This window comes from Hippoglossus hippoglossus, chromosome 24 (genome assembly GCF_009819705.1).
Source record: "Hippoglossus hippoglossus isolate fHipHip1 chromosome 24, fHipHip1.pri, whole genome shotgun sequence".
NCBI classification, from domain to species: domain Eukaryota; kingdom Metazoa; phylum Chordata; class Actinopteri; order Pleuronectiformes; family Pleuronectidae; genus Hippoglossus; species Hippoglossus hippoglossus.
Window position 1 is genome coordinate 4,481,345 of NC_047174.1, and position 22,848 is coordinate 4,504,192.

The window sequence follows — 22,848 nt, forward strand, 5'->3', positions numbered from 1 at the left end:
CTCCTGACGGAAGGATGTAGAAGTGTCGGTTCTGTTTTAAGAATCTCGTGTCGGCCAGTTGTGGAAAAAAACACTCGTCCGATAATGTGAAATCCTTCAAATCTTCACAAACGATGAGTCGTGGAGGCAGAAACGTTCCCCATCCAAGTTCTAAGTGTAAAATCGGTTTCACTGGTTTCCTGCCCACATCTATGTCGACGCCTAAATGACGAGTGTTGGATAATAACGTTTTTCGTATTTCACTGTACATTGAAAGTGCTTCTAGTCTTTTGTATTTCAAATGGGAGTATGGCCAAATGACAGATGTTTGAGTGGCATCTAGTTGGAGGATGGTTACAGATGTCAACCTTCAGACAGAGACGTTAACACACACACACACCGGTTCATTTGTGAATGAGTTATTGTTTCTCTTTCTTTTTTCCTCCGCTTTGTTTTTGTTGCTTTTAAGAAGGATTTTGGAAATGTGAATGTGCTGATGTTCAAATTTTCCATTTTTGTAATCTCTTGTTTGTTTTTTTTTGTTGAGATCCTTTGCACAATGTTTTATAAAAGGGTTTGAGTCGACAGGTTGTGGATGTAAGAAGGGAGAATCGATCCATTCCTGTGTGATCCTGTCTCAATGTTGCCCTGTAGTTTTCTTGCCAGTTGCAGTTCCTGGCGGAGGAGGAGGGAGCTTGACTTTATTCACCTCGGGGGGGAAAAAAAGAAAACAAGATGAGAACTGGAACCGTCCTTTTCTTTTAGTCATCACTGATCCGACAGGAGCAGGCTGGATGTTGTTTGTACCGGAGGGTTGCAGGTTTTTCAGTCGCCTTGCGAGGTCAACGGGGGGGGGGGGGGAGGTTTGCACAGAGCTCAGTCGCTGCTGTGTCATGACTCGTTTGGTTTCCTCCTGTTGGAAGAACAAACTTTAAAAGTCATGTGTTCAGCTCGGACCGGAGATAAAGCACAACGCAATTTCAAGAGTTAAAAAAACCCAATACTGTTTACATCCCGGATCCATTGTCTTTGTAACATGTTTGAAAAAGACATTTGCAGTGATCACAGTAAGTTTCTGAAATAAATAAATGCTGTACCGATCTGCGTTGCTATCGACTTGTTTGTTTCTTCGTTGTAAAGCATTTATATTTTTATTGTTTTGATCTCAAGCTCACTTTGCAGCTGAATCCTTCAGAGGCTGCGTTTGAAGACTGATTGTGTCTCAGCGACTCGACTGTTTCATTTCAAAGGCTCCTTCAAATGCGTCCTTTCATCCCCGAGAAACGAAGACTCCAGCAGACGGTTCCTAGCCCGGCCCGACCCTTTCCCAAGATTCATTGCGCTTCGTAGATGAAGCCTTTTTATCCTGCAAGCAACGTGATGTCAGTTCCTCAAGAGTCATACTTCAATTTGACCTCAGGTGACCTTGAAAATGTTAAAAAACAATGTGGGGTCAAAACTTTCTCGTCGCTTTCAACTGTAGCTCTGTTGCTAGGCGACGGAAAAGAATGGACCCTGATCAGGGAAAGACTCTGTGGACTACAGCGTCTCAATTCGGTCCGGCCTTCGCGGCGTCCTCCGGAGGACACAGCCCCTGAACTGGAACTAGCAGCTTTTACAACTTTTACTGAGCGTTGACTTATTCACCAGGAATTTAACTCAAAGTCACGACTCAAAAGAATCAGTCAAAGTCCAGGTTGTCTTTATTTTAAGTTGCCATAGTTACTGTCTCTTCCCATTGATAATAGAAGTCCTCTTGTCTTAAGGCTTTGTGATTGTACGACTGTATTAATCCTTAATCTGCACATATTGACTAACGCAGACCAAACTAAATTGTTAACAAGTTCAGTGTATCTGATATAAGAATGAACACTAATCTGCACAGAACAAACAGAGAGAGAGAGAGCTGTGCTCAGACTCTGCTCCGTCACCTCAGCTGCTGTGGACTGACCTGTGTTTGTTTCCGTGTGTCCACCTGCAGCGAGGTCCGGGGGCGGCTTGAGGCCGACGCAGCAGCGACCGCAGCGTCAGTACAGAGGAGAGGAGGTGCAATGCGGAGGAGGCTACAGATTAGTCATCTCTGGCACAGGTGGAAAATGTGTGGGCTGCATCACCTGGGACTGCTCTCAAGGATTTCGCTAGAAAGGAGCGTGCAAGACACAAACTGGAGTCTGATCAGGGAGAGTCTGTGTCGTCGTCTTCGTTTGCAGGAGAATAAAATGTGGAGCTGAAAAAGAATCTGTTGTTCAGATACTACGAGACTCAACGTGTTGGAGTTTGGCTGCACAGTTTCCTGGAGGGTTTCACTGAAGAAGATGCTGAGTGTCAAGTTCAACTGAGAAAAGTGTGTTTTCCTTAAACATTTACATGTAGGTTTATGCAGTTACTGTATTTAACTGCAGTTTTCCATGTATTTGTACTTTACTCACTTTACTTTTCAAAATCTAAGTTACAAAGTACTTCACAAGGGCGGCAAAATATAACAGACCGGCCATAAAATCACAAGTACAGCAATAATTAATGAATCACAAATATTAAAAGACAATATTCATTTAAAAGAACTCTAAAAGACATCCAATTTTTTTAATTATTTTTTATAAATGAAGTAGAATTAAAATTCAGGTAAAATCCGGAAAGGCTCTCCAATACAAGTGTGTTTTAACAAGGGATTTAAATGGATTCAGAAGAGGCCGAGGCAATAATGATAGAAGAGCTATAAGTCGATTTAAAAGCAAGAACTTACTTACTTTTGCTCAAGTAAAAAAGTTAATCTGGTACTTTTACTTGTACTTTTAGTTAAGTCCTGAAAGCAGGATCTTTGTAGTTTTAACCTGCAGATCTGCATCATTTCTTCCTCCTCTTCAATCACCTCTAAAGCAGCTTTAACCCTTGTTCTTCATTTCATCCTCTTATCAATTGGCAGATTCAAATTGTCTTTTGGACACTAGGTGGTGACATAACAAGGTGTAAACACAGCCCCCCCCCACACACACACACACACACACACACACACACACACACACACACATACATATATGCAGGGAGAACATGCACACAGAGACGCTCCGGCCAAACTGGGATTCAAACCACTGCACCACCGTGTCGTCCCGATTATGCAACATTCTGCTTTTAAAATGCAAACATTTAAATGAGTTGTGAACATCAGTCACACGTGAAGCTTTCATACATGTTTTATTTGCACTCGTGCATTTTTTAGTGCTGAGTAGATGAGTGAATTTTCATTTTTGGGGTGAACTATCCCTTTAAGACTTGGTTTTGGGGAAAGGGGCTGTGAGTGTCCTCACAACTATAGAGAGATAAGTGTGTGTAAATACATGTTAGCTGAAGAGTCGCAAATAATTAAGACACACACACACACACACACACACACACACACTCCCCCAGTGGGATCTTCCTCTCCTATTTACTGATGCTCAATAATTCAGTTGGTCCAGAGCGGAGGTACAGTTTTCCATGTATGAGGAGACATGCTGGTGTGTGTGTGTGTGTGTGTGTGTGTGTGTGTGTGTGTGTGTGTGTGTGTGTGTGTGTGTGTGTGTGTGTGTGTGTGTGTGTGTGTGTGTGTGTGTGTGTGTGTGTGTGTGTGTGTGTGTGTGTGTGTGTGTGTGTGTGTGTGTCGGGCCAGAGAGTGCTCCATTAGTATCAAAGTTGTTTTTGACGACAGTTAGCTGGTAAGTGCTCGTATTGATTGGGGGGGGATTATTGACGTCCATTTTTTTCCCATTTGCAAACTGAGCAGCAGATGAAAAGTGAGGAAGCAGAAACACACACTGCTCGTTTGAGGCTCGCTGCCACTTCACTCGCTCTCTCCCGCTTGTATTCTATTGGATCAGGCCAGGCAAATATTTTGAGTTGACACTGGTTAGTAGAAGGTGCTGCCTGGATAGCTGTACACACACACACACACACACACACACAAACACACAAAGTTCCTGACTTCACTCAGTAGCCAGTTTCCTCCCTGACTCCATCGTTGCATCAGAAGCTTTGATGAGCCTCAGAGCTCGACCACAAATCAGTTAAGAGTTTATCTGCAGGGCCTCCTCCTCCTCCTCCTCCTCGTCCTCTTCCTCCTCCTCCTCCTCCTCCTCCTCCCTGGGGTTAGAGCTGTGTGTGTCTGTGTGAGACGAGACACTGAGGCTGATCACTCTGACTGAGGAAGAGGAAGGTTGGAAGAAGAAAGGGACAGGAAGTAGTTGAGGGGAGTTTGAGTTTACAGAACATTATCATAAATGCCGGCATGGTGGCACAGTGATCAGTGATGTCACCTCAAAGCAGCAAGGTTCTGGGTTCGAGCCCATGTTGCTTTCTCTTGAACCAATTGAAAAATAAACTCAGTATCTCGAGAAAACAACTTATTTTATCCGGAAATAACTAAAATCGCGACTTTATTTATACATATTTATAATATAAAATACAAAGTAATGTGCAGTAGATACAAAACAAAGAGAAATGCAAGAATACATTAAAGAGGTTATGGTAGAGATAAATCAGACACAAAGTTAATAAAAGAAGATAGAAACTTATTGATACAGGTCAAAGTTTGAGAGATAATTATTTGATGTTAAGAAGCTGTTTTTTTTTTATCGTTTCTTTATATATTTTCTTCTCTTATTTCATATTCAGTAGTTTATTTTAACAGTCACGTCTTCATTTACTTTTGTGACATGACTACTACTACTACAACCCCCAGTGGAATTACTGGATAATAAAAAGAGTGATGGTGAAAATGACAGTAAATTGTCTTCCTGCTTTAACTTCTATGAAAACAACACTCGTCAAACTCCATAAGTTAGATTCACTCTAAATGTAAAAACACAAATTTAAACTGCCTCCACTCACAGTTGAATCTCTAATCCTTCCTCAGGCGTCCACGCAGTTACCTTCCATTTCCATGTGGAGCCACTGGTGTGTTAAGTAATTAAACGCCACCAGTCGTTGGACTTTGGGAGATGTTGTACGAGGAAGACGTGAAAATAAAAAGTTCAGTAAAATGTCTAGAGCTTGGAGTTCGTTTATTGGGCTGATGTGAGTGAACATCTGGAGTGAGTTCATCCAGTTTGACAGGAAATCAAGTAATTACACAAAATCTGAGCCGATGACTCGTATCACACAGGGTTTAGATTATTTCTGTCTTTGTCTTTATTGTAATTATTATATTTAAACTTATATCTTATATCCATAACTTATAAACTACATCTTAACACTGTGGCTCGTTGACTGAGTTGTGTTGTTTCTTGTCTGGGACTTTGTTCTGTTTAGGAACAATATGAACAAACAGCAGCTTCACCTCGTCCTCAGGTCCCAGAATAAACAGATTCAGATTCAGGAGAGCAGGAATAACTGTGTGTTATAGAGGAGGAGGAGGAGGAGGAAGAGGAGGAGGAGGAGGAGGAGGAGGAAGAGGAGGAGGAGGAGGAGGAGGAGGAGAGCAGCAGCTGCTTCTGATCCCACAGTCTCTCTCCCTCTCTCTCTCTCCCTCTCTCTCCCCCCTCTCTCTCTCTCTCTCTCTCTCTCTCTCTGTCTCTCCCCCCCCTCTCTGTCTCTCTCTCTCTCTCCCTCTCTCTCCACCCCCCCCCCTCTCTCTCTGTCTCCCCCCTCACTCTCTCTCTCCCTCTCTCTCTCTCTCTCTCTCTCTCTCTCTCCCTCTCTCTCCCCCCTCTCTCTCTCTCTCTCTCTCTCTCTCTCTCTCTCTCTCTCTCCTCTCTCTCTCTCTCTCTCGCTCCCCCCCCTCTCTCTCCACCCCCCCCCTCTCTCTCTGTCTCCCCCCCCCTCACTCTCTCCTCTCCCTCTCTCTCTCTCCTCTCCCTCTCCCCCCTCCCCCCTTTCCCCCCCCCCCCCCCCCCCCCCCCCCCCCCCCCCCCCCCTCTCTCTCCCTCTCTCTCTCTCCCTCTCCCCTCTCTCTCTCTCTCCCTCTCCCCCCCCCCCCTCCCCCCCCCCCCCCCCCCCCCCCCCCCCCTCTCTCTCTCTCTCTCAGTGTGCAGCAGATCTCCGGTTGAGCCGCTGAAGCTTCTTCTTTGGCTTCGTGGCTCCAGGAGAGAGGGAGAGAGAAGACGGCTCCGAGGTAAGAAGAAGGGATGGAGGGCGGAGAGAAGGAAGAAGGGATGAGGCGGCTGATTGAATGAATGAATACATGAAGAGAGAAGAGAAGAAGATGATGATGATGATGTGAAGGATTTCTGTTGCGCGCTGCGCGTAAACGTGCTCTATGATGGAGAGAGTCCGCGCGCTCCGGTGTTCACGTGAAAGTGTTGGACTTTGTGTGTGTGTGTGTGTGTGTGTGTGTGTGTGTGTGTGTGTGTGTGTGTGTGTGTGATCCCACCTGTCAACATGGTTAGTTCAGTGACACTCGGAGGACACAGTGTAGACTAGGGTGTGTGAGCGCGTGTGTGTGTGTGTCTTGCTCGTTTTGCGCGTTTGGGGAGTGGAGCATCCTGTGAGGATGGAGAGACCACCGACATCTGTTGGAGAGAGAGAGAGAGAGAGAGAGAGAGAGAGAGAGAGAGAGAGAGAGAGAGAGAGAGATGTGTGTGTGACTCATACAGATGTGTAACTCCAACATCCATCAAACCCAAACTCTGCAAACATCATCCTGACAGAGACCATCACATCCAGATGTTCTATAAGTTGTTGTGGCTGTTTTTAAGGGTTTAAGGGTTATTGGATAAAACCCACGTGACCTGGTTGTTCTTTAATGTTGCCTATGGAGCCTCTTGCACTTTTGACGTCATGAGGGTGATGAGGGCCGATGCCGGTGTCGATTTGCTGTAAACAAAGACACGTGATTTCCACAGCGTAATTTAAACGTCTTGTCTGATCTACTCAGACTCCTCCCCTCACCTGAAGGATCTGGACATTTACCTGTTGTCATGAACACGTCTCACCTGGAAAATCTCCTGCTTCATTCTTCATTAAGGCAAAGTCCAGAAAATATTCAACACATTTCCCAGAATTATAGTTTTATAGTTACTATAGTTTTTGCCAGTTCAATTTAATCTCAAAGCCACAACTCTCCCATCTTCTCTCCGACAGTTAAACTCTCACTTTTACTTTGTGACTCAAAACCAGATCCATAAAGTTTTACTGTTAGAGGAACTTTACTGAGCTGCGTCGACCTCTGACCTGAACCTCGCCCACCACCTTCAGGATGATCTCCAACATGTGAGTCGAGGTCTTATCACCGAGCGCCAGTGGTCGACCTCAGTAAAGCTCTCATGGCTGAACGAGGGAAAATCTCTGCAGCTTCCAGCAATCTGGAAAAACCTTCCTGGAGGAGTCCAGCAGCAAATATAGCAGCTCGTGGATTTGGAATAAGATGTCGGACGTATTATAACATCTGAGAGTAATAGAATTCATCCACATGCTGCAATAATACCTGGAATAAAGTTATAATAATGTTTCCAAAGACGGTTTCGTTTCAGGTAGTTCTTATCCCACTGGTGGTCAAGTTTTCAGTAAGTTTGGTTTTAATTAGTAATTTGATGCTATAAAAACGAGGCCAAACCTCATGATTGACAGCTGATACTGACTCGTATCTTCAAGCAGAACATATATAATGTGTAAATGTCCAATTTTTTGGGGGAAGCAGCTTCCTCCCGATCTGGACGTTGGAACGGTTTGATGGAATTCGGCTGCCGGACGCTGTTTTAGAAATTAGCTACTGATCGTTTGTCTTTCTTTACATTTTAATTCTCCGGACTGTTTGCAGGTCTCATTCTCTCAGAGAATCATTTCCTTCTCGTCGCCTTGTCCTCGACCAACAACAGTAAACATGTGAAAGCTTTATTCCATCTCCATCCTCACATTCATCTATTTCTCAACAGATAGATGTTGTGTTCTCTTGAGGTGACCACTCCTGACAGCTGAGCTCCTTTGAAGCAATTAACACGACGGCGGAATATGAAACGGCGAGCGTGAGACGCCCCGTGAATCACTAAATCACTGCGTAATCCAGGCTGATCAGACGAGCGAACATTTCATTTATATGCAAAAATCCAGAGTCAGAGCCGGTGATGGAGGTCAGGCCGCCGCGGCTTCATCGTGTTTCCTGAAATTGAGCAACAGGATTGTGCCACTTCCTGGGCAACAAATCAGGCGTTTCCATTCGCTGACAGCTGCAGGTCTGAGATAAACGTTAAACGGGTGTCGCACCTGTAATGAAGACGGCGGGTTGAGAGGCGTTGATGCATTAAATCTAGATTCTTCTGAACACGTGCTGCTGCATGTTCACTGCTTCACATGTTCGCTGCTTCACATGTTCGCTGCTTCACATGTTCGCTGCTTCACATGTTCGCTGCTTCACATGTTCGCTGCTTCACATGTTCACTGCTTCACATGTTCACTGCTTCACATGTTCACTGCTTCACATGTTCACTGCTCTCTGAGGCTTCAGCTGCACACGAGCATCTGGCTGCTGATGAGAGTATCGATCTGAAGACATGGAGCTAAATGCTGGAGCCACACACACACACACACACACACACACACACACACACACACACACACACACACACACACACACACACACACACACACACACACACACACACTGCAGGGTTTAGAGTATTTGACTTTGCAGTTGACTGTTGTATTGTCTTCCTTGTTTTGTTTCCTGATTTTTTGTTTTGTTTTCTAAAATCGACATTTTCTACGATTCTTTGTTTCTAATCAAAGACTTGAGAAACTCCATTTTCACTCAGTCAACTTAAGAAAAACTGTTTTTCTTCAGATTTTCAATTCAGTGTGTTTCCAATCCGAACTGATTTGGTTCACTCTTGGTTTCACATTCATGCACAAGTGTGTTTTCCTCATTTCCTCTTCTCTCGTTCTTCTCTCACCTCGTCTCCGCTCGTCTGTCCTCAGACGTCAACATGTTGACAGCTGTCAGACAAACAGAGGAGAGCTCACAGCCTTGAGTTACTGGAAACAAAGTGTCTGTGTGTGTGTCCACTTACTTCAATTTCTGCATTTTCCTTTACTTCATATTTATAATATTTAAAAGCGACTTTTAGTTCTTAACTTCTGCTTATTTTCACGTGTTAATATCAGTTACATTGTTTTCTAATAACAGTTCAAATGTGTGGAAAGAGGAAAAACTGTCAAATAACATTATACAATTCACACTTTGAAGAAGAAACAAAACATGAACTGAGATTAAAGTCTTTAAACTTTAAGGAAGATTCAGTGTTGAGAAGCAAACGAGACACTTGTGTTTATCTCATTTAAAATCAGCCTCCTCTCCTGAGATATTTGGAAGGATTAACATTACACGACTGTTTGTCTGAGTAGGTGTGAAATCTGGAAGAACTCCATCTTTTAAATTGCATCTCACGCACATTAAAAAGCACCTTGTTATTCTCTCTTGGCTACGACATCACTCTGAATGAGATGGAGAATCGTCTCATTGTTGTTTGACAGGAAACACAACCTCCTTTAAATCCGTGATGGATGAAGCTGCTGCAGGAATAAAGAAAAAGAGCAAAAGCTAAATTTATATTCTCCTGCAACTTCGGTCTCATGTGACTCCGCAGCGAAGACGAATTGCGGAGCAGAGATAACACAGAGAAGTAGGATAATTCACGATGCCTTTATTTCATCCGTCCTGCGCCGGCTGACAGACGACGAGCAGAGAGGAAGCTGGAAGACTCCGCGGTGAGTCGTCTCATTCATCTCCCTCTCTCCCTGCAGCAGGTCCCAGACGCTGAGGAGAGAGAGCAGGAGGACGCGAAGGAGGAGGAGGAAGATAGAGTCTGACACAGATAAAGGAGAGAGGATAACGTGACAGGAGGTGAAGACTGAAGGAGGGAGATGGCTGAGGCACCTCAGCAGCAGCAGGAGGTGAAGGAGGAGGAGGAGGAGGAGGAGGAGCAGCAGCAGGAGGAGCAGCAGCAGGAGAAGGAGCAGCCGAGTCCTGTGGAGACGACGGAGCCCAGCGAAGGGTCTGAGGAGGCGAAGGAGAGCGTCCAGATGCCCCCGGCCCGACCTCTGCTGTCCATGAGGTCCATGAGCATCGTGGACCCAGAGGACAAGTCCCCCAACATGATCGTCTACAGAAAGGTACGACTGCTTTCAAATCTCTTCTAGTGGTCGACTGGCAAAGTCTGTGTTGCTGCTCTGAGCTCAGTTTGAGGGAAAGTGTTTCCCCGTCACTGTTTTTACAGAAGCAAACATTAGGATAGAAGTTTTGGGGTCATGGAGAAGCTGTGAATCCTTGAGTCGCTGTAAAACCTGAACGTTTTCAGACCCCTTCATCAATGTTAACTCAACAATTCATAACCAAAAAAACAATAAAATAAGATATTCATTGGCATTTTTGCAGATTTTTTAAAGCTGTAATTGTGAATTAAAGGTCTGAATTATTTGGTCAATAAGAGATTTCAGCTTTTGAATTATAAAAACATGAAAAACATTCAAAACAAAAGCTCTTAGTCAGAGACACTCATGAGACTCTGGCTGTGACGAGTTTTATGAAGTGAGTGGGTTTTGATATTGAGAGGAATAAAGACGAGCAGTGGTTTCACATGATGCTGTTTGAGCCACATCTGGTCTCAGGTGGACGAAACATCTGGCTCATTAACAACCAGGAAGAAACGAAAGACCTTCAGGAAACTTGAATTTCTAACCACTTTAATGACATAACAATAAAAACTTGAAGTGTTGGTAAAATCTCGCAGGAGCAGGCTACACTTTGAACATCCCACCTCCTCCCATCAGCCCTCTGTGGTGTTGTGGTCGACACCGACTCTTCACCTGAAGCAGATAGAAAAACACAAAAGGAATCTGTTCTTCCTTCCTCTTGAATGATCTGTCCTTGGGAATGAAAGCAGGGTGTGTGAATAAAGACGTCCCCCCCCCCCCCCCCTGCAGTGTTTCATCACCAGCGTCGAGCAGTGAGGGAGTGACGGGGCTCGCTCGCTGCCGTGATGCTCTGCGAGTGGGGAAGCAGCGGGGAGGCGCCGGGGCTGATGTTCCTCTTCTCAGTATGTGGGGGGGGCGCCAGGTCTGTGTGACAGTATTGCTTCTCAGCAGGAAGCGAGTCCACACGTTTACCTGTTTGTCATCCAGGTAGAAACACAGTTTGCAGGCAAGAGGAGGCGAAAGTAAGATCAAACGACCGAGACGGAAGGTTAATGAAATGGTTACGGAAATGTTTTGTCGGACGGACGGCGTGGACAGATAGAATCTGGTTTAATTTTGTAAGGATTGAAAAACTGGAGCTGACTGGAAACACTATATTTAACCACAGTGGACATGACTGATTCATTTGCAATTGTTGTCAAAGTTAAGTTCGCTGGCGAGGAAATGCAACACACGGTAGCGCCACCTGGTGGGAGTTGCTCTTCCAGCTAAAACGAAATCGATATAATGCTAACTATTTGTTGTTGAGCTATTTGACTTGAAGCGTGTGTGTTGAGCGTATAGACTGTAAAGATGGGCGACATGACAGCTCTACAGAAGTGAAGCCAAATCATCTTGGTCGCCATCTAGTGGATGGCTGCAGCATAAGTTACGAAACCTTAAATCTGTACATTTATTCCTGTAAAGTTTGATTATTTGATGCCGTAAAAACTGGTCTCAACGTCTTGATTGACAGCTGGAACTGCGACTTTCCAATGACCTTCCTTCCCTCGTGCAAAACTTTGGAGGAAAAACTATTTTGAAGTTTAAAATATTCCATTTTTGTGCTCTGAAGAAGTCCCGGTAAGAAGGCGTAGCACGATTTGTGGCTGGCTGTGACTGAGCAGGTCGTCCACTCCCTAAAGGCCGGCGGTTCAATCCCCGGCTCCTTCAGTCTGCTTTCTGAAGTATCTCTGGACAAGTCACTGTTCCCCAAATTGCACCTGAAATTGCCCGGCAGTGCGTTGAAGGTGGCTGATGGAACTTTTAGCCCAGGTTCAGTTTTTTGGTTTATTATTATTTATTTTTTTAAATAAATGTGGAACAGGAGGAGCTGATACTGGGTCAGTGCCTGAGGAGAAATCAGGAAGAGAAGTGATGCCTCTCGCCTGCAGGGAGACATTCATCTGCTGAAAAGATGGTGTATGACTTAATGTCTTCCTCCCTCCCCTCTCTCCCTCCTCCCTCTCCTCTTCCTCTTCTATTCATTTTGTGTCCATGTATTTATATGTGTTCTATTCTATTGCAATGTGTTCTTATTGCATCTTATCCCAGTTGTTGTGTGTTCTGTTCTCTGAATGCAGAGTGAAGACACTCCGTCTGTATGTGTTTCTAAAATGAGCATAAATGAGCAACATCTGCACAGCTGCAGCACAACGTACACTGCACATCTGTGTGTGTCAGACTGACTGTTCTTCTCCTTCTCCAATAGATTGTATTTGTCATTGTAATCCAATGCACACACGCACACGCACACGCACACAGTTACAACTTGGGGTTAAGCTGAAGATTAGCACCAGGTTTGGACTTAGACAGGTTGTTGTCATGGTTGATGTTAGAAAAAGGGGCCGGAGATGTCAGAGTGTCTCCTTAAAACAAAAAAACACAGTGTGTGTGTGTGATATAGAAATGCGATGCAGAGTATTTGTGTGCGCTGCTGTTGGATTGTGTGTTTGTACAGTCCAGAATATTCCACCTCTATTCTCTGTGGTGTGCGCTCTGACAGGAGCAGCTGTTGAACTGCAGACCTGTTTACTTAACAGGCTGTTTATACAGATACCTGCTCCCATATTCCTCTGAGCCGCTGGGACGCGCCCTGAGACCGAGCTGGGACGTTGAGCCGCCACAGTCGGGCAGTTGGTCGGATGCTGCCCTCGTGCAGAAACCTGTCCTGTGTCCTACATGTCCTACATGTCCTAATATCTCCACAACAAATAGAGCTGCCACTGCCAAACAATCCACAAACGTTTGTACAAATTTATGAATTGGACTTGGTAGTGTGGGTGTTCTATATATTTGGTTGCATTTATAATAAAATGTACGGTTAAGCTGCAAAAAATCAGGCCTCAGTTACATTTCTTTGTAATACAAGTTTGATAATGACATCTTCTAAAATACATATGCGCCAATATAACAGTATTGGACCTTTTGTTTTGAAAGATCAGCATCAGGATTCACATGGGCCGACAATGACCAATGATAAGGTTTGAGAAATAGTCAACAACGTTTTGTCTGCAAGATCTAACCTGATTATTATTTGGTTTTCAAACCTTGATACGTCAGAAATCACGTATATAGTGATATATATGGTCAAATAGTGTTTTCTCATTGGACGTGAGGCTCTGAGGGGAAATATATTGATCTCCTGTCAATCATTTATCCATTACCTCCTCATCTAAGGGCCTATATTCACCCTGTCCACTAAAAGGAATGGGCTTGATCAATAAATTGCATTAATTCAAGCTCGTCACATTTCTTTTAAAATGCATATTTCTCTTGCATCGGTAGAGCATCCAGAAAGATGTTGAAATAATTTTAAATCTCGACTCAAAATGATTCACACAGATTTGTAAATGAGGGTTTTTTAGAAGATATTAACAGAAACATTAACATATCAATGCTGCACCAGGTCTGATGCAAACACATTTTAAACTGCAGCGTCTGTGACTTTCCTCCCTGCACAGTCGTCTTTGAAGAGCCGGAGCCGGAGTAAGAACTTTTTCTACTTGTTTAGTTGGACGCGCTCCTTGCAGCAGCTGAGGCGAAGTGCCTGCTTGAGCTGTTTTTTCTTGTTTTCATGTGGAAAAATGCCCCCGAACAAATGTCCACAACACTTCAAAGTTCGTCTTGAGGAAAGAAAAATCCTTCAATACACAATATCTCGGGCGTTTGCTCTTTTTTCCGTGTGAGCCGCCTCGTCCCTCGGTCTTTCAAGTCTCCGGGGGTAAGAAGAGTTTCACATGCAAATTGATTTTGCACAGAAATTCCCAGCGTCTCCTTCTTCTGTTGTGTTTTTAATTGAAGCACCAGTGAGTCCAATCAATCATTTTCATACATTAAACTCTTATATGAAGAGCAGGACAGTGTCATGGCTGAAGTGGTTTAATGCTGCAATAAAAAACAACAACTGTGTGATTCACCGTTACACTTAAGAAGGGATTAAATAACTATTGTATTGTTTATTGTTAACATGAACCGCCGACTGCACAAGGTGATTCATTATTTTATGCCTCGAAGCCTCCGAGCCCCCGGTTCACAAACCATCAAATTCCAGTCATGCTTATGGTCCCTGTATCCCATCGCATACTTATCAGGCAATTTCCACGTGGCAGCGATATTCATTGGCCGGCGAGAACATGAATCATAGCTCGCACGCAGCTTTTCTCCTCGACTCTAATGGCACCGGTATCCGAGCAGATTCTGCAGATCTAGATTGTTACTTTGATCACGTAGCAGCAGCAGCTTCAGTCGGTTTAAAGCAGGAAACCGCTGAACAGATTCTTCAACCTCGTAGTTTCCTTTATTGTCTCCTGCAGAGAAGGGGAGATTTATTTTCCATGTGCCTTCATGGTCACAAATGTTGTGCGTGTTGTGTTGGTACTTTGGGCTGTGATGACGTGGAGCAGCAGAATAGAGCAAATGCAGAAATAGACATAATACAGAAATAATAAGGATTTATATAGTAGGTTGTTTCTGTTGTTCTCTTTTTGCCTCCCCCACAATCAAGAGATTATATCTCTGTAACTTCAGGGTCTATATGAATAATCTTGGCATCTACATAAAGGAGGCACTTGTGAGAATAAAGCGAATAACCCCCGAAAACTGCAGCAACAACATCAGAACATCTCCTGTGACAAACCCTTTTCTAATAAAGTGAAGAAGAGCAAAGTTAAAGAGGTTGTGAGTCGACATGTGTTTGGGCGTCGTCTCCAAATGGGCATTCTGTTGTCATGGAAGTTCAGCCGAGTTTCTACCTGTTCTAACGAGGTGTCGCATGTCCACATCGAGGAGGGAATATTGTGTTGATGAGCTACACTGCACTCACTCGAGCTTTTGCATGAGGGTATGAGACATGTGTTTCACGTGTGTGCATTCATGTGTGTGTGCGTGTGTGTGTGTGTGTGTGTGCTGCTTGTATTAAAAGCACATAATCACGGTGCAGCCGCCTGCAGGTTTGTGGGGAGAGCTCATCACAACAGAGCAGGTCGAGAGCAGCAGGCTAATCAAATCAAGGTGCTGCTGAGCTGCTCATTAGGGGAGTTTAAAATGCAGATCTTAAGACGACAGGATGATCACTCTCATCACATCTTTTCCCCCTTTTTTTTTTTGCACTGAATCCCAGAGTTACACTTTTTAGGTTCACTTTTAAGGCTTCATTAAGTTTTTTGAAATCCATGTTGTCCTCTGTTGCGTTCACTTGCTGGTGAGAAACTCCAGCATCTGTCATCGTGAGTGTGGTGGTGGAGGAAAATGTGAATATGTGTCCTCCGTACATAGACTGTATCTAAAGATGGACGACATGACAGGTCCCCAAAAGTGAAGCCAAATCATCTGGACCATCCCCTGGTGTCCCCCCTGCAGTATTGAGGTCATAAACCCTCCCTCCTCCATGTTAGCAGATGGGACATGGACCAAATTTGAGGATATGTTTTATGAATGTAATGAAGATTATACAAAAACACAGTAGGAGGATGAAGTGTGGGTCCGGGAGGAACCTGTTAAATTTAGTTTAGATCACATTTGTTTTCTAATGAACCACCACTGGTAAATTCTTGGTAGCTCACCAGACTCTGGTGCCGGCAGAGAGAAAACAGCAGCCGTCCTTCCCCAGGAGGGGAAGTATTCCCTGGGCCTGCAGAAATAATGACATCCTGAATCCCCACTGAGTTCCTGTATCACTCAGTTCTAATCCAAACTAATCCTCCTCAGAGTAAACTCCCAGCTGCACTGGTTCAATGTGGCGTTTCTGACTTTCAACGAGTCACTGGCACAAAGAAATGAAGATTTGAAGCATCGGCATGTGTGACCAGACCAGATCTAAGGCGCTGAATGGAGCTTTTTATTTTAAATGCTTTGCTAAATCAGGCCAAACAGCGATTTGGAGTTGATCCCGTGTTTGAAGAGTTTGGAACCAAAACAAATTAAACCATCTTCAACTTCAGTGCTTTGAGTTTCCAAGAACAAGCTGCCGCTGCCGCTGCCGCTGCTGCTGCCACCACTGCTGCTGCTGCCGCTGCCGCGTGTCGCTTCACATCCAAACGTCAAAGCACCAGAGCCGGCGAAGAAACACGAACAACTTTACGGCCAGATGCACTTGAGTGAGTCGGATCTGAAGCTCTCTCTTGTTTACTCCAATCTGACGGCGGAGAGCCGGTCGCCCTTGTGAGTCTGTTGGGGCATCAGTGTATTTGTCATGCTCTGGTTGTGTCGGACAGCAGGTGTCAGAGGGAACCCACTTGGCCTCGCTTCTGTCAACACGCCGGTTCATGTGAATGTAAAGTGGCTGCAGCCAATCTGTAGGCGCGTGTGTGTGTGTGTGTATACATTGTGTGTGTGTGTGGGTCTGGCAGCACATGAGTGAATTCTCTTGGCTGTATTTTAGATTGACAGAGTGATACTACACACAACAAGTTGATTAATATTTATACACTGTATCCAGGTGCCTGGAAATCGCTGTTGGAACCTGCGTTTACTGGAGCACTGGAGTCCCAGTGTTTTGCAAATAAGTCAGTAACAGCCCCGGGCGTGAAGAAGAGCAGTTTTCCAATATCATCCAATATGTGTCATTTCACAAAGAGAGCCAGGTTTAGAGAGTTTTCGAGATTAATGCAAATTTAAGTGTTTTTTCTTCCTTCTCGTTCATCAATCATCTCACGACCCAATCAGAGCTACAGACTTTATATAAAACAGGACGTAGGTTCCATAGACCTTTGTTCTCCCTCTAATCCTCCTCCAGCTACAGTAGTACAATGATACAATGATCAGTATCAACAATCTAATAACATCATTAATAATATATCAGTCACAAGAACCAATATCCTGCAGAATTAATGTTTCCCACTGGTGTGTCAAGGTTGTTGACACAGTGTTTTCCCCAATGTGACAGTAACAAAAAATGTGTTTGAGCAACTAGAAGTGGAATCAAAGAATATTATTCACATTCCCACTTCACAGGGAAACGTCAGCGCAACTTTTATTGATGTTATTTTTACACAGGCTTCATTTTATTGTTATTATTATTTTTATTATCATCCCGAAAACAAAATTAGGATTCAGCCAGGACAAATAACATCAAACAACAATCATGTGTGTGTGTGTGTGTGTGTGTGTGTGTGTGTGTGTGTGTGTGTGTGTGTGTGTGTGTGTCCGTTGTAAGTGAAAGCTAATTACGATGCACGTGGTGACTCACTGCAAATAATGAGTGTGTGCAACAAATCTCGATAAGCGAGCAGTTTTGTTGTTTGTCTGGGCTTTGTTAGCACCGTGAGTCTTTGTTGTTCACAACGTGGTCTTGTCCCGCGAGTAAATAATTGAATCCCTAATTAATCTCACAGATATTCATGCTGTAATGGGGATTAACATATTGTTTTGTGAGGGGAAACAACGACGCCGGACATTTTCTGGGGCTGTAATGGCACAACCTCCATCTCGCTTGTCAATATTTTGGCAGAATTGACAAAGGGCTGCACATCAAACGACCACACAAAGAACATTTGAGCGGTGACACACACACACACACTCAGACAAATGTGAAGTGAAGAGGTGTGTGTGTGTGTGTGTGTGTGTGTGAGACAGAAACAGCAGAGTTGCACAAAAGGGGAAGTGAATACATCCAGAAAGGTCGATATTTGGATAGAAGGTGGAGCTCATCGGTGAATAAACACACCTGCAGCCATTATTGTGGTGATGCGGGGGAGAGCGGCCTCGACCCGGTGCCCTGACGCCTGTTTTGTTTCGTCCGTAGCAGCCAAAACAAAAATAATGAGGCAGCGCCGTCCATTCAGAGCCGATTCTCTTATCATCCTCCAGCTGCGATGGGACGGTCCTGACCACAGACGTGTTGTTCCCAAATACACAAGGAAGGCGCAACATGATTTGAACATCAGTGAATCATCCTAACGTCCAGTTGGAAGCATTAATACGAACATTTGGAGAAGAGATAAACTTATTTTAGTAGTTTTGAATTCAGAATCCAAAACCAAGCGTTTGAGACGGAGGCTGAAAGGAGGAGCTGCAGCAATGGACAGTTTGAGGAAAGTTATATTAGAGCATGTAAACCTTTTCCAGTAATTACCCAAATTAAAAAGATCAACCTGAATATGAGCATATGTCTCCATGAGAGCGGTTAAATCGTCTCATCTGATAAGAAAATATACATTTTTCAAAATGTTGAGTCATTTCTTTTAAATAGATTTTGTGAAAATTGTCTCAAATATCTGGGAGTTTTTCCCACACCAGCTGCACTAATCCCCCGTAGAGCCCGAGGCTCTGTGCTGAAGCTGCGTGGAATCGCTTCAGCGTCGCGTGTTGGGCGAAGCCGACGAGCTCCGGGGCTTTGACGAGAGCGTCTGAGGGAGCTCGGAGACGCCAGGAACCAGGAGGTAGCAGGAGGGGTTGCAGCGTCAAGTGGCAGGTTATGATTAATGAATGTGAACTTTTGTCAGGCACGCTCCCCATGTAGCCGCGGGTCCATTAGAGAACTGCACACGCACACACATGCACACACACATGCACACACAAAGAAAGGAAAAGGGAAAAGACAACCCACACCTAACTGATGGATGATACGGAAGTAGGACCACACATCGTTTTTCCATTAGCGTCTCTTCTCATTCTGCTCTGTCTCTTATTCTGCCGGCCCCAATCAATCTTTAGCTGCACGCCTTTCCTCCTCCCCTGTTTTAACCTCGATGAGTTCCCATCTTCCTTTGCTCTTTATGTCTGTCCCTGTGTTGTCCCAGCGCTCGTGCAGCTGCAGACTCTTCCCTCGGTTTATCTCAGTGGGTTGTTTTTTATCGATATGACACCGGGAAGGGATTTAATGCTCGTGCATTAAAGCTTAAGGTGACACGAATAACAATCACCAGAGAGCGATATCGATCGAGGAGGAGCAGATCAGATTCCTGCAGTGTTGGTCTCCATTTAGTAATTTTACCTATTCGCTCTCAGGGGCCATATGCAGCATTTAATTACGTTCATAAATCAACAGAATGTGGATCTATATCACCGTCATAAAACATACGAATGTGGAGACAAACAGGCAAATGTAAAAGATCCCTGCTCTGTGTGTGTGTACATCGTGTTTTACACCGTGAACCACCACGATGGATTGAGCGGGAAAATGTGCTGCATGTGTTTCCAGCGCAGATGAAAATGTGTTTGTTGTGCGGCTCTCGGGGGAGTTGTGTGATGAACAAGGTAAACAGAGCGAGTGGCCACATTCACCTTGTGCCAGGAAACAGAAGATTGTGTACAGGAAGTGTTTGTTTGTATATTATTATTGATTTGCTTTGCCAAATAGCCAATATTTTATAATATGTAACCGGTGTCTGGATGGCAATACACTTACAATACAATATTATGCTGTGCAACACATCTTTATCGTCCAAATCCAAATGTGTCTTTTCCCACATTAACAGAATAGCACATCATTTATTGTGTTGATGAAGACATCGTGTGATAAAGATACGTCAAAGGAATAAAATAGTATAAATCTAAATATTAACCATTGTTTAGTGGCCAGCAGCAGATATTTTATGTTAGATAAATTAAACATAATGGAATTGAGCTTTTTGCAGATAATTTATTTCCTTCAGTACAAATGAGTCATAAATTAAATTTGGTTATACATTAGATGTGTAAATGTAATTTCTACAAGACGATTTGCTTTCTTCTCCATGTTCACCTCATATTTGTCTTTCCCTACTTGTTACCACTCCCTCGTTCCCCCTCTCCCTCTTTCCCCCTCTCCATCTTCCCCCTCTCCATCGTTTCCCCCTCTCCATCTTCCCCCTCTCCCTCGTTCCCCCTCTCCATCTTCCCCCTCTCCCTCGTTCCACCTCTCCATCTTCCCCCTCTCCATCGATCCCCCTCTCCATTGTTCCTCCTCTCCATCGTTCCCCCTCTCCCTCTTTCCCCCTCTCCATTGTTCCCCCTCTCCATCGTTCCTCCTCTCCCTCGTTCCCCCTCTCCATCTTCCCCCTCTCCATCGTTCCACCTCTCCATCTTCCCCTCATTGCTCAGTTTGGCCTCCGTGTTGAGACTCTATTAATTCAGCGAGGTGAGAAGTAGGCCAGTCTGGGTCTCAGCTCCACTGGGAGCCGAGGCAGGGGAACCTCCCCAGCTCGGTGCGTGTGGAGTTATTGGGGTTGAAACAACTGCTCAGCCTCATTTCCAGTTTAACCAATCACGATACCGGTGCTCAACACCCACCTTGTGTGAATGAGTTATTGCTGGATCAGCTTGAAACCGGTGAATGAGGGGTCAGAGGGGACGGACCTGTGAATGAACCCTTCACCTTATTGTGAAATTCTGCCGTGAACATCCCCGTCTAATGGGAAAGGCTTGATTCTGCTCTTACAGATGCTCCCTGCTGTGGCGAAGCAGAATATCCTCTTAAAATAACAAGCAGGGAGAATCGTAAGTAATCCCCCCACTGGGAATCAGTTTAGAAATGAAGGCCCCCCCCCGGTGCGTGGAAAAGCTGCAGAATCAAAGCACGTTGATTCTGTTGTACAGACTCAGAACCAACAACAGCAGCAGATAAACACCAGCACAAAGTGAATGTGAGTAGAAAAGCCTGTTTACAAAGACAAAGCCCAGAACAGAGTGATGAGTGTGGTCCGCTGCCTGTCAGCTGATGTGTGATCAGACTTTAATATCCCATTCAGTTCAGATGCATGTGGAGAAAACAGGCTGGAAAATAGAAGTAAATAACTTTGACCGAGCCGATCTGACCGATGCACGCTCGAGTCGCTGAGGTCACCATGACTTTTGGAATGTAAACCAAACATTTCTTTCTCCTGGAGCAGGAGCTCAAAGTTTAAAACAGTTTTACTCCAAGTGGACGAGGAAACTTGTTGGCTTAGACTCGAACTCTCCCTTTAAGATTTTTCATTTCCTTAGAATGGGCTCTATCTGCCATGTTTCTGCAGTAGCCCAGAACGCACACGAACCAAACACTACCAAACTCCAGAGAGGGACTTTTTTTAACTTTAGCTGCAGGCCACCATGACTCCTCTACACCCGCTGAGAAGAAGGGTGAAGGTGAGGGTTTTTTTAACTGGGTTGCAATCTGCAACTTCACTGTTCGATGCCATCATGCCACTAGACCTTTTATATCCACATTTCACAGACTGTTGTGTTAACTGCCTCTGGCCACACGTCAGAGATGCTGGATGTGTTGTTATCTAAAGAGAACACGGGTGTAGACTCTAACTGTCTGACATTAAAGTTTTTAATTGAAAGCAAATATTGACTTGATTTGGTAACTGAACGCTGTGTTGTGCCCTCCAGCTTTTACACACACACACAGACACACACACGCACAGACACACACAGTAGCAGCTGCTGCCACGCTCCTCTCTCCATGTGCTCCGTCGGTGGATGAACACATTGGCAGAGACCGACGCCAGCCCCTTGCTCTCTCTCTCTCTCTCTCTCTCTCTCTCTCTCTCTCTCTCTCTCTCTCTCTCTCTCTCTCTCAGTGGCAGAAGGTTATAAAATGTTTTAATGGTTTTCATTTGACTCTGTCCCTCTCAGCTGAACTGAGCTCAGGTGGAAGTGTGTGTCGCACCTGAAGGGTTGAGATCCACTCAGAGGAGCAGCTTCCTTTAGAGACGAATAGAAAAGAAAGTCAGTGGGAATCTCGCTTTAAGCATCGGAGGCTTTTTGAATCCCCCTCCTCCCGTCTCTACTTCTCACACCGAACAATATGCTCATTAAAAACACATTAAAACCTAATGTATTTCCTTGTGTGAGACACTTTATTAGATGAGCTGTCTCTCAGTCCATTTGTGATAACAATGGTCCACGTGTGTGCCAACCAATTACATGTAATTCTGTAATGATGATGATGATTAGCATTATTATTATTATTGGTTCAGCAATGCGACCACACAGAAAATGGCCTTCAGAATAGAAATGCAATATCTCAGCATTATTAGAAAACACTGCTTGAAAACGCGGGGGAAAGATTCAGACGTGACTCAAATGTGATCAAGGTCTTATCTTGAATTTATCGGAGGAGCAATAAAATGTGATTTAAAATCGTCTTCATCGGTGCAAAGAAAGGTTTTAGTCACTTGTCAATAAAGGTTACTTCATGATTGATTTCTTGTATTTATCCAAAGTGGCCGATTCAGTCCCCGTTGACAAAACTGGATTCAGAGCAAATATACAGCCTGAAAGTTTACGATTGTTTGTCTCCATCAAACAGTCAATGCACGTCCATCACTGTGTCGACTTCATAAAAGCTTTTACATTTGTATAGTTTCTTGCCGAAGCTTCTAACTGGTGCAGTGACACGACAACTGGTTGGTTAATTTAATGTTGTGCAATGAGTTTTTACTTTAACAAGTTTGTGTATCGATGGAAGCAAAATGCAATTAAAACCGATGCAGCGTATTAATCACAACAAACATCAGATCTGTGTGGAGCGACACTTCCATTTCTTTTCCTACATCGTCTCCCCCCACCTCTCGTTTAATTATATAATCTCATTGGACCCTCTTCTCTTCTACTTTAATCGAATCCGATTCTGTGCCACCAGCTGTTTATCTCAATAACCAACCGGCTAATTTGTGCATAACGGTGGTGGTTGTATTCATTTTCATTTGCTGATCTTCTGGAAACAATTAATTTGTGTCACGGTGCGATTGGAAACCTGCATAGTGTTTAGGATGGAAGAGAAGGAAGGAAGGAAGGAGAAGTGTGTAACTATTTGACGTTGTC

General features: G+C 44.3%; 1 protein-coding gene across 2 annotated transcripts in view; it reads left to right on the forward strand.

Annotated features, from left to right (window-relative positions):
* Positions 1-5,964: 5,964 nt before the first annotated feature.
* rgs6 (regulator of G protein signaling 6) overlaps positions 5,965-22,848 on the forward strand; it is a 58,254-nt gene continuing 41,370 nt past the window's right edge. The window contains exons 1-2 of one of the 2 annotated variants that reach the window (XM_034580977.1): positions 5,965-6,064; positions 9,688-10,056. In XM_034580977.1, coding sequence (XP_034436868.1) covers positions 9,808-10,056 — 249 coding nt within the window. In that variant the 5' untranslated portion in view covers positions 5,965-6,064; positions 9,688-9,807. The remainder of the gene's footprint in view (positions 6,065-9,687; positions 10,057-22,848) is intronic. The other variant, XM_034580976.1, reaches the window with a different exon arrangement.